General features: G+C 31.5%; 1 protein-coding gene across 7 annotated transcripts in view; it reads left to right on the top strand.

Annotated features, from left to right (window-relative positions):
• The window catches only part of GRIK2 (glutamate ionotropic receptor kainate type subunit 2), a 1,079,206-nt gene extending 1,062,724 nt beyond the window's left edge, over positions 1-16,482 (top strand). For all 7 annotated transcript variants that reach the window (XM_072831955.1, XM_072831953.1, XM_072831957.1 and 4 more), the window contains 2 exons: positions 2,122-2,372; positions 14,775-16,482. In XM_072831955.1, coding sequence (XP_072688056.1) covers positions 2,122-2,372; positions 14,775-14,939 — 416 coding nt within the window. In that variant the 3' untranslated portion in view covers positions 14,940-16,482. The remainder of the gene's footprint in view (positions 1-2,121; positions 2,373-14,774) is intronic.
• Positions 16,483-16,821: the final 339 nt, after the last annotated feature.

Genomic DNA, 16,821 nt, shown 5'->3' with positions numbered 1-16,821 from the left:
TTATTTTGTTAAAAACCTCAAAATGAGGTACATTCACTTTGTAGCTTTGATTTAAACCAAATTCCGTTTACACATTACTATATTTATTTTGGAAAACATGTTTGGGATGTTTGTTTACTAGCAATGGGAAATTTTTGTGTTTACTGTAAGTGCTGGAAATAGGAAGCTCAGCCAAGCAAGAAATCAAGGTGTATCTATCATTTGTTGAAAAGTGAGTTGCTTTTGTTTGTCTGTGCTTTATTTTGAGAATGTAGAGGAGAATATTGTGTTTGAAGATATTAGAATAAACACCCCAGTGCAGTTTAATGGGTATGGTGAGTCAACAATAAAATAATAGTCTTTGAGTATTGTTCAAGACCATAAATAAACTGACTCAAAATATTTCTTAGCTGGATCAAGAATTTTCCGTATTTGAAAGTCTACTTTTCAAGTCACTATCATCCCAAATTTTGCTTACACTTGTATTTCCAAAAGAGAAACCACATTTTATATTGGTCACATGTGGCCATTTTCACAAGTGCTGTCAGCACAAAATCTGCTTCAGATGCTATATATTTTAATTAATTTGAAGAACTGAAAATCTGCTTAAAGATTTTTTCCTCAATCAAATATTTATTTTGCAGAGAATATATATGGTTAATCAGAATGGTAATTCAAAGTCAAGATGACCTTGAAGCTGGTGGTAGGTTAGATGCAGTGAATTAATGAAAACTGGATAGCCAAGCACATGGCCTTTAATTTATGGTTTTTATTTTATTTTTTATTTTTTAAAGATTTTATTTATTTATTCATGAGAGACACAGGGAGAGAGAAGCAGAGACACAAGCAGAGAGAGAAGCAGGCTCCATGCAGGGAGCCTAATGTGGGACTCGATCCTGGGTCTCCAAGATCAGGCCCTGGGCTGAAGGTGGCACTAAACCGCTGAGCCACCCGGGCTGCCCAATTTATGGTTTTTAAATACATGTCAGAGAGACTGAAGGTTGTTACTCTTGCATTATGTTAGGAATACCTCAGTCAGACGTTATTCTCCTCATAATATAAAACATTTGTTGAGGACCTACTATGCGAGAGAATATTGAGAAAAGAGAATTATGTGAGAAAATATTGAGATGATAGATGATAGGACATAGATGATAGATAGATATACATAAATAGATAAATATCATGTATACTAGAGATTTTATAATATATATAGGAAAATAAGTCACATCCTGAAAGGTAAATGATAATAATGCTAATACTAGGTGACCTACGCTGAGTGTCCAGTTAGTGATCAAGGTAGAAGGTAATATGGGCGAGGTTTATCCATTGAGACCTGAAGTGGCTTGAGGGGCAAATTTTAAAGTGAATATTTTCATCAGAGTAGCATTTGGATGAGAGAATAGCTAAAACAGATGAATATCTACCCCTGTCAGCCTAAATACTAAATTTCATTTGTGTTGTTGCTTCCACTGGAGAGAACATTTTGCCCCAAAGCATAAAATAATAAATAAACTACCAAAAATCCTTACAACATATTACCAGGAGGGTTTTTGAAGGATCAAAGTCTGTACAGCCTGTTATTTCTGTTATTAGGGTTAAATAAAAAATAGAAGTGATTACTTATTATTCTCAAAGTATTAGCTACCCTTGAATACAGCTTGTTGATCATGATTGCCTTAAATTATTGCACATAATCCTGGATAACACAATTTTCCCCACAACTTTCCTAAAAATAGAGATTACTGGTTTATCAATGCTCTGTTTCAGTGTGGAATGATTCCTATACACTAGCTAAATATCCTTGCACTCTATCAATATCTTTTTTAGGTTTCTATTTCTGTTTTACTTATTTTCCAACGCTCTGAGTTGCCTGCCTTTTCAAAGCAGACATTTTCTGATTTAAAAACATATTTTATTTTACCCTTCAACATCAGAAAGGCATTACTTTATGTCGTTACTTACTTATCCCATTATATTTCTATTCTTTGTCATTTGTCCAGTTGTTTTTCTCTCCTGAAAATAAACATTGGCATACCCTGGTGCATCTGGAAAAAGCTCTGCCCTCCTCTCTTTGTGTTAACCTTTAACTAGAAAACTCTGATTTCCTTGAAATAGTTAACTTTCCCTCTCTTTTCTTAGGTTCTCCATATAGAGACAAAATCACCATAGCAATTCTTCAGCTGCAAGAGGAAGGCAAGCTGCACATGATGAAGGAGAAGTGGTGGAGGGGCAATGGTTGTCCAGAGGAGGAGAGCAAAGAGGCCAGTGCCCTGGGGGTTCAAAATATTGGTGGCATCTTCATTGTTCTGGCAGCCGGCTTGGTGCTCTCAGTTTTTGTGGCAGTGGGAGAGTTTTTATACAAATCCAAAAAAAACGCTCAATTGGAAAAGGTAAATGTCACTTTTTTACAATTTAAATCAATTGTTGTTATAATAAAACAAACTATTTTTGATCTTTCCAACCAAGGGTAATGCTTACAACGGTGACCGCTAATTGTCTTCCGCCATTCATTATCTAACAAGGTTCACAGAAAGAATCATGATCACCTTCGTGATTTTTAATTTAAAATAATATGTTTAAATTAAAGCCAGCTTCAGAACAAGTGACTATTTCTCCATTTATTGAAGCCTGGAAAAAGCATCTCTTGCTACTTGAAGTTCATTGTAATTAGTTTGATGGAGAAATACAATTAGTGATGGAAGCAAAATTGGAAATTGTAAAATGAAGGAAAAAATACTTATAGATATTAAATTGTAAAATGAAGGAAAAAATACTTATAGATACTTATAGATTGCATTTTAAAATGCAATCCTGAAGAACAGTTTCAAGTTAGAGGGTAAATGAAATTTTTATTTGAAGACTTTTAGCCCAATAAATTTCTAATTGAAATAAATCTTAAATTGCATTGTGAAAATTACAGTTTATTTTCTAAATTAGTGAATGTGTGAAAATATTGTGGTTTCTTTCTTGCCATTTACTGTTTTTCTTAATAAGTCCCTATTCCTTTGCACCAGAGTCTTACAAGAATATATATAACCTTCAAAAATATTGAGACTATGGCATTTTTTCTTAGGATTTTAATACATTTAGTCTTTTGTATGAATGTCTTTCTGTTCCATTCCTGAAAAATTTGTGAATCTCATTCAAATTATATATTTCTAGTGCTATAATATCCTCAGTTCTATAAATATGAAGAATATTTATAGAAAAATCTCTCAGATGATACATGACACTTTTTGTATGTAAATTTATAGCTCTGAACATGAAATATTGCTTTACCATTTTTAAGTCTCTGGCACCTCATTTACTTTTTGTAGATAAACATCTCTTTTGTTTTTAATTAAAAAAATAGTTTTTGAGGGCTTAATCTTTAGACCCTGTGTTATAGTAGGATTATATTCTTCATATTTAAAAGATTTATAAACTTTCATTGGTAAATATGAAGAGCAAAAATATGAAATTAAAATAATATCATACATTAATGGGTAAATATATTTTCTAATATTCTTTGAACGTCGACACCTTTAAAACTATTTTTTGAAAAACAAAAACATTTTCCTCTGTCTTTGGTAATTTATGTTGCAATTACTTATCCTATCTGAAATCAAAATTTTACATACGGCATTTCTAGTTTTTTACTTGATTTTTACTTGACTACAGTATTTAACACTTAGAAATAATGTTTTTATAAATGAGTATTTTCATAGTCTCCTTTTGTCCTTAAGTAAAAGAACCAATTAAAAAGTTTGAAAAATTCAGAAAATCATATGATTTATTTCCCCACAACATTCAGGATGACTATATATGCTGACTTGGCTAAATCAAATATTTGTTGCACTGGTGTGACTGATGAATACATCTAAATATGCTTTTTATGTTATGATCCTTTCTGTAGTGTCAAAATAAGTTTTGAAATCAAATCCAAAGGACTAATCAAAGACAAAAAACCATTAACTCGTCAATTTCGATTCTTTACTATAATTTGCAATAAAAGTGTCATTTAGTTAGTTAATGCTTAAAATGAGCCCAAAAATTACAGGAGGAATTCAGGTTTTCTATTTGGAACCTCAAGTATTCCATTTGTAATGGTTTTCTTTCATTTATAGCTTAGTATCAAAATAAAACCAATGAATTAATCTCTTGACATATGTGGTGTTCTATTGCCCTTGTCTCTTTGTGTTCTAATCATATGATTTGCCCAGGCCGTGTCTTTATGCACAATTAGTCTATAAGCAGTCTGTTGAAAAACAAAACAAAACAATGAAACCCCCAAACAAAGAATGTAGGGATTTAATTCTGTAAAAGAATCTTCTTCATACTTACTATAACTAGTTTGGTTGAATTTTCCACGCATCAGTCAGCTCTCTTGAATTTCTATGGACCTGTATGACCTTCTAAGCAATCAAAGGGAAATTAATGTACCTATTTTGACCAAAGCAGATGAAACAAAAGAAACTGTGCTGGTACTACAGGAACATTATTAGTCACAATCCCCAGTGCTTTCACACCCTGTCTCCACATAGCTTCCATAATGAAATCCAAATTCCCTAGCTTAGCAGATGAGGCACTTCAGGATCTGTGCCTGTCTACCATTAATGTTCATTTTTTTGTTTCTCCCCAATTTGTACCTTTACTCTAGTCAGATTAAATTACTTTCAATTTTCCAAGGTCATTCAGCTTTTTAAAATCCTCTTCGACTTGACTTGAGCAAATCTTAACCATTCTTCTACTTGGCAAACTCCCACTAGTTATTTTAGACTAGTATCATTCAAGAGTAAGTATCTACTTGCCCCAGAAGCTTTCCCTAATCAGTAGATATAATGAATGTGGGTACAGGACACAGCTATTTCCACAAGGTGGTGTTCAGATTTCATTTCCTATTCCACTGGGAAAAAAATATTACGTATATATCTTACTTTTTTTTTTTTTTTTTTTTTTACTTAGGTGATTTCAGGTACTGTCATCATTCCAAAAACATTTCCTACCCCTTTGAGAAAGTTGGGAAGGTATTTTGCCCGTTGTAAACCACAGCAATCATTAAGTTTAGATACCTTTTCTCTGTGAAGCCTATGCACATCTCTATTCTTCCTTAGCACACTATTTTGTTCATATTTGTTGGTTTCTGTGTGGCTGCCTCTCTCCCTACTAGAATCTCAGTTCTTTTGGACAAAGATCAACTGTTTTTGGTTTATATCTCCCAGGTCTCAAACAGTGCCTGTTGGCATAAAATAGATTGATCTATTTATCATCTATTTATTTATCTATGTCTTTCTATCTTTTAAAATTAATGATGAAATTGATTCTAGGAAACTATTTAGAAAAACATAAAATATATTGTAGGGAATAAAAAAGAACTATAGTTCTATATAGTTCAAAAGAACTGTGTTTATAAAGTAAATACTAATGGATTTATTAGAAATGACCCATTTTATTTATTATAATAAACTAGGTCTTGGACTCAAATATTTTTTAGTTTTCTTGAGGAAATTATTTTATTTAGTTGAGCTATACAGTTTGTTTAACACCTTACTTAATTTATTAAAATTAGCCATAAAATATTCTTAGTTCTTATCACAGATACTCATGAAGACATACAGAAATTCAGTTTATTTGCATTCATAATTGTGCCTTTAATTACATTTCTTAAATTTTAAAAATGAGGTAAATACTTCTGAAATGATTCATTTACTCCATAATTATTTACTGAGAACTGAACAAAGAACTTAATAAAGTTAATAAGTATTATTATTACTATTTAAAGATGAAAATAAAATGTCTTATAAGCATGTATTTTGTAAAATATTAGTAGAACAAATAGGTCTTGATGGCTATAACTTTTTAATATTTTCAATAATTAGGAGTAGTATAAGAAAGTATCATTTTTTTAAAGGAAGGCACGTTAAAACTGAAAATAGAAGAAAATGCTGAAATATATAGACCTTAAACTTCAAAACTCATAATTGCATTCCTTCCAGATAACCACAAGATGGTGTATTGCAATTTTTATAATATTTCATGGTTTTAATTTTGATGCAAATATTAATGCATCAAAGATACATTGCTTTTCATTTATTTGAAATTTCAAAGTAAATATTTATTTTTCTGGTTTGTCCAAAGTGTAACTTGACCATTTGGAAAGATCCTCAAAATGTTTTTCCTTTCTGAATGTATCTGAAAAGTAATTAATCAACAGGTACATTTTCTTCTTGCCTTACCTTTTCCCTGATTTAAAAAATATAAGTACTTAAATTTCATCCAGCAAGAATCCAAAAAAACTGTTATATATCTGAGGCAATTATCAGTAAATTTCAGGTTACGTGGATGTGCTTGAAAGGTCCTGTTTCCCCCTCCTAAGTCTTACTTATCACTGAAAAAAGCTACTTAAGAGTTTTGTTTTGTCTGGCAATATTTATGATAATATATCAGTTTTGTAAGCATGACTTAGAAGTGATTGTAATAATTTTAATTAAACTATTTTATGACATAATTATGGTTCAATTCATTTTTAAAATCACTCATTTCTTAAATGTTTTAGTATGTCCTCTTTTGAAAGATACACATAATTTGATTTCCAGCAAGAATAGTAATGTAACTTATACAGTTTAATTTCTGTCTGATTTATATACAGAAATATTTTCATTCCCATGCCATTGAAAATGGATTTGCCTGTAAAAATTGTTTTTACTGAACAGTTTGAACATGAATCTTTCAGTTTCCTGACATGAAAAGACTTAGCAACAAAAATATTCTTTCTTATTACTTATTAACAAAATTTAATCAAAATGTCTGAGAAACAAAAAAAAGATGAATTATCGCTCAGATATTGAATTTGTATTGATTTGAACTACCTTTTAGTATGATTGAAGTATGTTTTAAGAACTACTTGGTATTGTTGTTTTCCAGATATAGTGCATTTCAGTCAATGTTGTTATTTGTATTATAGAACACTGGTATATTATATTCTAGATAATCTCTAAATAATGATGGTTTTTCTGACATTGAAAGTTAACAAAAGATTTTAAGGGCACATAGAATGCTCTTCAGTCTATAGTTGAATAACAAATGTAGAGGGAAGCTGTAACTCATGGTAGAAGGACAAGTGAATGAAACAGTGCAATTTGGGGGAATGACAAAGAGAAAATCAGAGTGGTTTAGTTTAATCCTGAGAGATTAGGGATCCTGGGTGAAAGATTATTTACATGGAAAACACTTTTCAAAGCTGGCTGATTCTGTATTTCATGGAACCAGAAGAATGAAAATAGGTTGTCACCTTCAGAATGCTGAAGAATTTGTTCTATCAGAAGCAATGCTTTTTAAAAGAGGCTGTTTATTGCACAAGGCATAAGAATATAAACAGTGTTATAAATCATCAGTAAAGATTTTATTTCAATATTTACCTTTTGCAAGTAATGCCTATTAACAAACCACAGAACAGCTGTGCTTTAGAATTTTAACTGCAATTAACTTTTTAGAAGTTAAAAGTTCTAAGTATATTTTCAGTATAATAAAAATTAGCCATAAAGCATGTTGCTATTCAGAAGTTAAAAGTTGCAAACAAACATTGGACATAGTCCATTTTGTATTGTTTTTATGTTACTGCCTTTCTCTTAGAGCAGAACATCTCTCAATTACTATCAATGACCCATAAAAGGATTAACTAGATGGCTTTTTAAAATGTTTTTAAATATAAATATAAAATCATACTAAAAATGAGATGCCAATCTTTATTTTATTCTCTAATCTAGTTCCAAATCAGCCAAAGGATTTTTTAAAACATTCATTTATGATAAGTCATCCTCTATTTATGCACATAAATGATGTTTTAAAATTAAGATTGCAGCTGGACAGATAATAATTATACTACCTCACTTTTATAAATGACTTTAGAATTTTTAAAGAGTAATATCTCATTTGAATACAAAGTTACCCGGAAAACAGTGCAAATATCATTATCCATATTGTGTACATCAGGATAAGTGTCTCAAGGGTTAATGGTTAAGTATTTCCCAAAGTCAAAGATGCTTACTGTACACTATTTAAGCTATATCATATTGCACAAAATCGAGGTAAAATATTTAACTATTTTTCCTGGTAGCTTCTTCCTGAAATTGCATTGATACAATATGTGGAGTAGGAGTTTGAATTAGATAAACAGATTGTGGGCTTTGATCTTATGCACTATCTAGTTATTTCACTTTCCTAGACAATTAAGCATGAGTTTTGGAATCAGAAAAAAAAAAAAAAAAGGTTTAGGATCTTTTCTCAAATTTGTTCAACTTTAGATAAAATTACTTAATCTTTCTATATATATGTCTTAAACAAATGGGTTATGAATACATCATAAATGAAATGTTTTTAAAATTAAGATAGTTAATATACATTGGTATTTTGTATGTGTCTGGCATAAAATAAGCAGATATTGCTATAATATATTATTATTATTCATAAAGCTAATACATTTTAACTGCTGGATCTTAAAAAGAGCTTTTCTGGAATTCAACATTAGATATTTGGATGTTATATGTTTTGTTGAAAATTGTATCATAATGACTACTAGCAAGAATGTGATGATAAACATTGCTTTTTCTTAAAATGCATTTCATAGCTGTATTGACTAAAGTGGTGTTGAAGCTTGTCAGACCTTATTCATTGATTTTTTCGAGCTTAAGTAGGGGAAGTGTAAAAATGTACAATGATGCTTCATTTTTCTCTGTCTCACTGTATTTGCTAAATGCAATATAAAGATATTCAGTAACTGTTTCTGTAAGAGTTAAGGTTTCTGAGAATATTTTAATCTTTGGTTAAGTTTATCATTGTAAAATAACCCCGGCTAAAGCATAGAATGCTTTGTCATTTTATTCATTAAAAAATGTATTTCTTCTTGCCCCATATTTTTTGTCTGATTTATTACTTACTATTCAAAGATTAACATTTATTAAGAACAAAGTCCAGGTAAAAGGCTCCACTGAAATTCGAATCCTTGTTCAGGAGGCAGGCTAATATAATAAAGCATTCATAGAATGATGATCAAGAGAACAGCTCTCTTCTTTTAGTTCTAATACCGGTTATATGCATAACCTTGGAGAGATGACGTCATGAGTTTGAGTTTCTCTAGCTGTAAAATAAAAGTGATAAAGCAATAAGATCACTACAGAACCTGCATCTAAAACATCCTGTCTGATAGCTGTGTAGCTAAATAACACTTTTTTTTCAAAATGAGAGCATCTCTAGAACTGAATATCAAGATCAAAGTTGCTTTATGCATTTTTGACATAAGTGCCTTAACTAGTCATTTTCCATCTCTCATTGCTTTACTGTTGCATTCATATAGCCTGATGTCAATTTATACTTCTGATGCATAGCATTACCTCTTTGATATTGTAAAAATCCTGTCATTTACAAAGAGTATAAATCAAAAGGAATATGTCATATTAAATAAGTGTTTATTAAAAATATCACATATTATGTTCTATATAATTTTATTCCATTTTAGTTTTATTTATTTGATTTAGTTATTATCTAATGTGGGATAATTTTATGCAAGGATCACAGTGACTGTTTGGAATTGTCTTTATGACACACAACTTGTAATTCTTGGCCAAATGGCCTACGGCATCAGAAATTAATTAGAAAAGTGCCTGAGAATGGACTGGTTATCCATTATCAGTTAACAAACAATTAAAAGGATTAGCACAAAACAAAACGGTTTAGCTGACATATGCTATATGCATTAGAATATTGAGCTACAAATCTGATTGAAGTACCTTGAAGATGTTTTGGTGGGATTTCAAATAGAAACTATATGCAAAAATGGTTGAAATTATTCTGAATGAATACTGGAGCGTCATTTAGTTTTTATACTATCAAAGAATAGGACAGCAATACACATAAAATAGATTTTCCTCCTTAAAAAATACATACTAAATACATACTTGATAGTTCTGCATAATATTTTATGACTATTTTGCCTCTGAGTGGTAAATGACTACATCCATTCAACATGAAAATGACAAGCTTCAGAGTTCAACAATTCAAATTGGTTATTTTTCATCAGTTGCTGTTTTTAAAAGAGACATTGCTAAATATAAAGATCTTAAACTAAAATGTAGTTTATGCCAGGATTCAATGTGGAACATATTTACAACTAGCTTTTTAATTTATAAAAAAAAATCATGAGCTTTGCCAAGTGCTGTCACATCATGCGATCATATAAACACATCAATAAATTAGAAAGTTAAAGCTATTAAAAATAAATTATTTGACACACCAATAATTATATTTTTGAGAACATTTTTCTGTGGACTATTTATGTTGTCTTATTGTACTCAAAATAAAAATACAGCTTTATTGAAAAACAATGTAAAATAGCCAAATTTATACTTTTAAGGTTTCCAGGCCTTCATCATTTCTAGAATTAGAGATGTGTAAATGCAGGTTGCCTCATGAAATATAGTGAATTTTATGAGTTTTACTAATTTAAATGCAATTATACATGCTAACAGCTCAAAGATTTAAATTTTCATTTTCAGGAATCTTCTATTTGGTTAGTGCCACCCTACCATCCAGACACTGTTTAGTAAACTTTTGAAACTTACTAAAAGAGGTTTTTAATAATGGTTAGTATCCTTGTGCCTTTCTTTTTTCTTTTTGTAGTCTGTTATATTAATGTGGAGAAACATTTTTGTTGTTGTTTTCACCCTAAGAAACTTACTTTATTTAATGATACAATTTGTGGTAAGGAGAAGTGATTTGTAAAAAAAGCAACATAGCTTCCTTTTTCTTCTTCCCACCCTTGCTCCCTCCCAAGCTCCCTTCTTCCTTCCTTCCTTCCTTCCTTCCTTCCTTCCTTCCTTCCTTCCTCCCTCCCTCCCTCCCTCCCTTCCTTCTTTCCTTCCTTCTTTCCCTCCCTTCCTTCCTTCTTTCCTTCCTTCCTTCCCTCTCTATTGCTCTCTCTTTTTCCTTAGTTCTTTCTTCTGCCTCTCCTTTCTCCTGTCCTCCTCCTTCTCCTCCTCTTTTTCCTTCTACTTTATTATAAGCCAGGAAACTCCTGTTAACTGCACTTGGTTTTCCAAAGCCTTATTTCATAGTTCAATAAAAAGACATTTTTTCAAAATTCCAAATATTATATGAAGTAGGAAAGACATTGTCTCTTGAATGAACATTAGAACCTTATTTAAAAGTTAGACCTAGTAATTTTTTGGCAACATACAGCACAGAGAATTAACTATAACCCACAAGCATTTTTATAGTTTCAACTTTAAATTCTTACAGATTAAAATATGGAATTTGCATTCTAAAGCTTTACAAAAGAAAAACACCAGGGTGTTTACCCTGGTGCCACAAGTGAACAGTACTTTATGATATCATTAAATTCTTTAAATTTCCCATGTTGATTCTAAACTCTTGCTCAAATCTAAAGGTTTTCATAGTTTTGCAAAGGATAAGAAATATTCTACTTGTGAGAAGAGAAGCTATGGCCTCACAGTGACTTTATTAGTAACTTAAACTATTTTTTAGGTAAACTTACAGTGATAGATCAAAGGAGAACTGGTAAAATTCGGCTCATCCAGAGAAAAAAAAAAAGATTAGTAAAATTAGTAATTTGACATTAAATAATCAAAGCTATTGGTTAGTTGATTAAAGGCTGCTTGACTAGAATATTCACTTTCTAATATCTTTGTAGAATAGATAAAGCCTAAAATGGTAATGGTGGGATTACATGTTTATAATATTCAGAGTTTCTAAATCTATAAATATAATTCTTTTAAGATAGTTTAATTCATAAAAGATGAAAGTATTGTGGTTTTTGATTGGTGCAGCTTTTTTACCTACATTTTATATTACGCAGCATTATAAATGTTACATATTATAAAATTGCCTAAAAAGAGTTTCATATGCCTTTATTTGTAGTTGAAGTTAAGTATAGGGTACTAAGGGCAGTTTAACTTACTAGAAATAAAATAGAGTCATTTTATCTTTGAATAGATATGTATATTTATAAGACTTTTTTTCCCAAAGGAAATCAGTTGTTTAGGCTAATCTTTTAGTATGAACAAAAAATTAATATATATTCCATTTTTTTGGAACTAATATATTCAAAATGTCTAAAAATTGAGTTTACTAAGAAGAAGGTGTGATCAATTGATCAATTATTTAACATATGGGAAATTTATTCATTTTAAGTGAAGACTTATTTCAAACAACTCAACGTTATTCACATCCTATAACATTTTAAAGTGTCAATGGCATCAAGTTCTGACCTTGTTATATTATCTAATCAATTCTTCTGTTAAATGTTTCAACAGAGAGCCAAGACTAAGTTACCTCAAGACTATGTATTCTTCCCCCTTTTGGAGTCAGATTTTTCCATTTCTACAGTGTTGTCATCATCACCATCTTCATCATCATTATCATCATGTTCTTAATAAGTACATCTAATAGTAGGTATTAAGCAATGAGAAACACTGTGTCCATATACTGGCTGTCAGGTGTCATATAAATCCTTTAATAGAAATATAATTCATGAACTTCCGAACTGTATAATTTAACACATTATAAATAATGCATGGCAGTAACTGTAGTTAATGGGAAATTCATGTGTAGCATTTAATCACCACCCATTATAAGTACTAATAAATTAATATTTTTACTAATTTTATGTTATTAAACAAATACCAAAGTTTTACCTGATTAATCAGATAACTTGTATACATGCATTTACTAGGCTTCTGAAAAAAAATTTTTAAGTAATTGAATTAAACATATTGTTAAGTAGGAATTTAAATATTAGGATCATGTGTAGTTACTGTTAAAATTTTGTCAACATTTAAAGAATACATATGTGTTCAGTCAGTGCCATAAGAACTTGATTTCTATTCTGCAATTTAGTAAGAGGGATACATAGAAGACCCAGAGGCCATGTAGAAAAACATGATAATGAGTGCAAAATACTAAAAGGACAAAACCAAAGTGACTGAAAATAATAAGCCTGGTCAATTGGAAAGTGATTTCTGATTAAGTTAAATTGTGAGTTATGTCCTGAGGTAAGGGGTAAAGTTGGATTGATATGAAAGATGAAAGAACTCTGCAGGGTCCCAGAACAAGGAGAAGCAGAGGAGAAAAACACTGGAGGTCCAAGCAGAGAACAGTGTGTATAGAGAAAAATGAAATGGGAAGGGTGAATGAGAAGGGGGAATGCTAAATCAGAGAAGTCATGATAGGAAAAAACAGATTTGGATTTTACCTGTTTCTTGGACAAAGAAATGCTATTAATAACTGGTTTAAAAATAGATTTTTCTGGCATCTGAGCCTTTGGGGAAGGAATAGCCTAGATAAAGAGTTGGGAAGACCACTAAGGAAACTGTCCAGGAACCCATATGAGAGCAATGAGGATATAGCCAGGAATGGACAAAAAGATACTAAGATGGGGTCAGAAATCACAAAATTGGGTTATCAGGATATCTTGCTGGAGTCTCAGATGTGAGCAGTAGAAAGTGACTTCTCTTTTCTCTGAATCAGTTTTCTGTCACAGAGATGCTTACTTTAATTCAAAGTATTAGACACAAAAGATTATGCATGCAAAATACTTTTTTAAAAAATACAAGGCACATACATGGTATTAAATATTTTTATTCTGTATTCTTTTGAAATTAGCCTAAACTGATAAACAAGAAAGCAGCAACACCTAAAGCAAAAAATAAGTCTTCACATGCAAATTTGATTAGGTTTATTCCACTTTGTTTTCATATCACTATTTGGAATTGTGTAAATTTTTCATATTTGTCACCATTTTTGGTTGTTGTCCACATTTTTAATTCTTGCACAGAAAGAGCCTAAGCCTCGGCCCATCTGAATTCCAACTGCAATGTGCAACTGGTTCATGAATCTGACCTATATGTAACTAAAACACTTGTACTGAATTAAGTTGGGGAAGAAGCCTAATAAAATTTTATTTCACATATATGACTCTGTAATGGGAATTGTGAGGGGTGTGTAATAATGAGCCCCAGACATACAGAATTTCTAGCAAATCTATTGCCAATGAAATGGGAATTCAAAAAAAAATATTTGTAGGGTCATTTTTTCTTCATGGGATGAATTATTTGCCAGCTCTCAGTTATCAAGCTGATGTTGACCAAAAAAAGTTAATATTTGTTCATGTATTTTTAACGTGCTAGTTTGTCATTTCATGATTAAATCATATTTGTTTGTAATCATCATCAATAGTTTTATGGGCATAATCACGCAAAGGTATAGTGAATACCAGAAATTATTTCCCATGTTTTTATGTCTAAATGTGTGAGCACTATTTTTGTTCTGTTGAGCTGCACAGTAAAGAATCCATGTTTAAAGAAAATTTTCATATTCAATGTTGTGATCTAAAAAGTAGTACATTTCTAATTTGTTTAAAAATCAAGAATGGATTTCTGGTTATTGATTGGTGTAGATGTGTTTGTATTTAAATTTTAAGGTAGATTTATATTTTATGACATGAATCAGTTTTACATCTGAAAATCTTATTCAACATATATGTATCTGTGCATTCCTTGTTTGCAGTTTATTTCACTATCAGGTGGAGATTTTCTTTAAACTAGCCCACTTTGATAAAATATTTTACTTATCGTGAGTTGTGTGTTAAAAGTACAACAATCAAATCATAACCTTTGTAATGAAATTTTTCAAACCTTCAAGGTGGCTATGTTGACAAGCCTATTGAAAATGCTTTTAATATTATTTCTGGGCAGTTGCAGTTTATCTGTTTTGTAATATTTCATTCTCTGTGTTATTCTTAGAGGTCCTTCTGTAGCGCCATGGTAGAAGAGCTGAGGATGTCCTTGAAGTGCCAGCGTCGGTTAAAACACAAGCCACAGGCCCCCGTTATTGTGAAAACAGAAGAAGTTATCAACATGCACACATTTAACGACAGAAGGTTGCCAGGTAAAGAAACCATGGCATAAAGCTGGGAGGCCAGACACCCAAGCACAAACTGTCGTCTTTTTTCCAAACAATTTAGCGAGAATGTTTCCTGTGGAAATATGCAACCTGTGCAAAATAAAATGAGTTACCTCATGCCGCTGTGTCTATGAACTAGAGACTCTGTGATCTAAGCAGTTGCAATGATCAGACTTGATTTACAAGCATCATGGATCAACCAAGTTACACTGGGTTACACTGTTTATCATGGGTTCCTCCCTTCTTTTGAGTGAATGTTACATGCGCATTTTGTGGCTGGTTTCAAATGCAGTCCAGTAAGAAATTACAGGTTCCTTTTGAAGTCCAACTGTTGCCAGGAGGTGGAGTATCGATGCCCCCAAGGGTAACCAGTAAAAAAAAAAAAATCATTAAGAATAAGAATACTTGGAATCAGCAAAAACTGTAGTGAAACAGTACAGTCCTTTGACACCCAGATAATAGAGGTGGTGATGTTACTGGCCCCCAACTACTCAGTATAATGATCATCTGAATAGACGATATGTGTTTATAGGATGTGAAAAAAATGTAATGCAAAACAAATCTGAATATCATGGCAAGTGGAATATAAAGCAGATATTCATCAGTGTTTTTCTTTCTTTCTTTCTTTTGACAGTCTGTGTCACTGATTGAGATAGAAATGTCAATTACCAAGGCAATAATGTTTTTCTTAAATTGACTAAGGCAGGAGATTTAACATATGACTCTACCAGAACCCTACCTATCCCCTTACACCTTTTCCCCAACCCTGTACCAAGAATAATAATAATAAAAAAGCAACAGTTGGTTCAGAGATTCTGAATTAAAAAGGATGATGTTTTGCAATCTTTGTTTTAAGTTGAAAAAGAGGGCTGAGTATTGATGGTTATGTGGAAGATGGAAGCTTTCATTCTAACATTCAGAGATGTTAACTTAAACCCTCGTTCCTGCTATAAATGAACTTGATGGAGCCTGGGCAGATCCCGGTGAAAGGAGAAAGGGGACTGGTCATCTATAGAAAAGTGTGTGGAGAACTTTGAAGTGGACTGCGTTTATCAATACAGTCACAATGTTAAATGAACAAAATTCTTGAGCAGTTTTTTTCAAAAAAATGTTCAGGTTTATTTGTGGAAATGCAAGATTTCTATGAAAATAGTTTTTGTATGGAAATTTTTGTAATACTTTTTATCAACAAAATAAGAACATGTGTTCCTGTCAGGGGTGTGATGTCAAGCATGAATGGTAGTGCGTGTGCACCACCAACGTTTGGTGAAAACTATTTTTATCAAGAAAAAAAGGAATCATAGAAGAGAAATATTTTCAAGTTAGATAATATAAAAGCTAGGTGCACTACCACCACTGCTTACCATGCCACACCCCTGGTTTCCACGAGGCTGATAACATACTGTAATGAACAATTGTGTGTAAAATGGTAAAAGACACAGACCTCTTGACAACATTGTGATAACAGTTGAGTGCACACAGTTTGCTGTTTGAATCCAATGCACAAAATTAAAAAAAATCATTAAAATTATGTCCATTTTACTTTCAGCTTTGACTTTCATTTTTCTCTTGTATGTGTATAAGAATGCACAATATGTTCATTGCATTAAGGGAAGTACACTTCCTGAATCCTTCTAGGTCATCATTGATGGCCACTTCACAACTGCCTGGAGAAAAGAAGAAAAAGGCTCAGTGATGAACTACACAGATGTAGGAAAAGCTGGACTGGGATAAAACGTAACCTTTCTGTTTAGGGCAGTTTAATGAGAAAAATAGCCGTTTTAGAATGAGCAGTCATGGTCTTACCCCTGCTATGAGTGGATATTGACTATATTAATAGAGTTGTGTAAGACTGAATGGTGTTTACTTATATGATATTTGAAGTTC

This window comes from Canis lupus, chromosome 7 (genome assembly GCF_048164855.1).
Source record: "Canis lupus baileyi chromosome 7, mCanLup2.hap1, whole genome shotgun sequence".
Classification (NCBI taxonomy): domain Eukaryota; kingdom Metazoa; phylum Chordata; class Mammalia; order Carnivora; family Canidae; genus Canis; species Canis lupus.
This window is presented reverse-complemented; position numbering and strand designations above follow the sequence as displayed.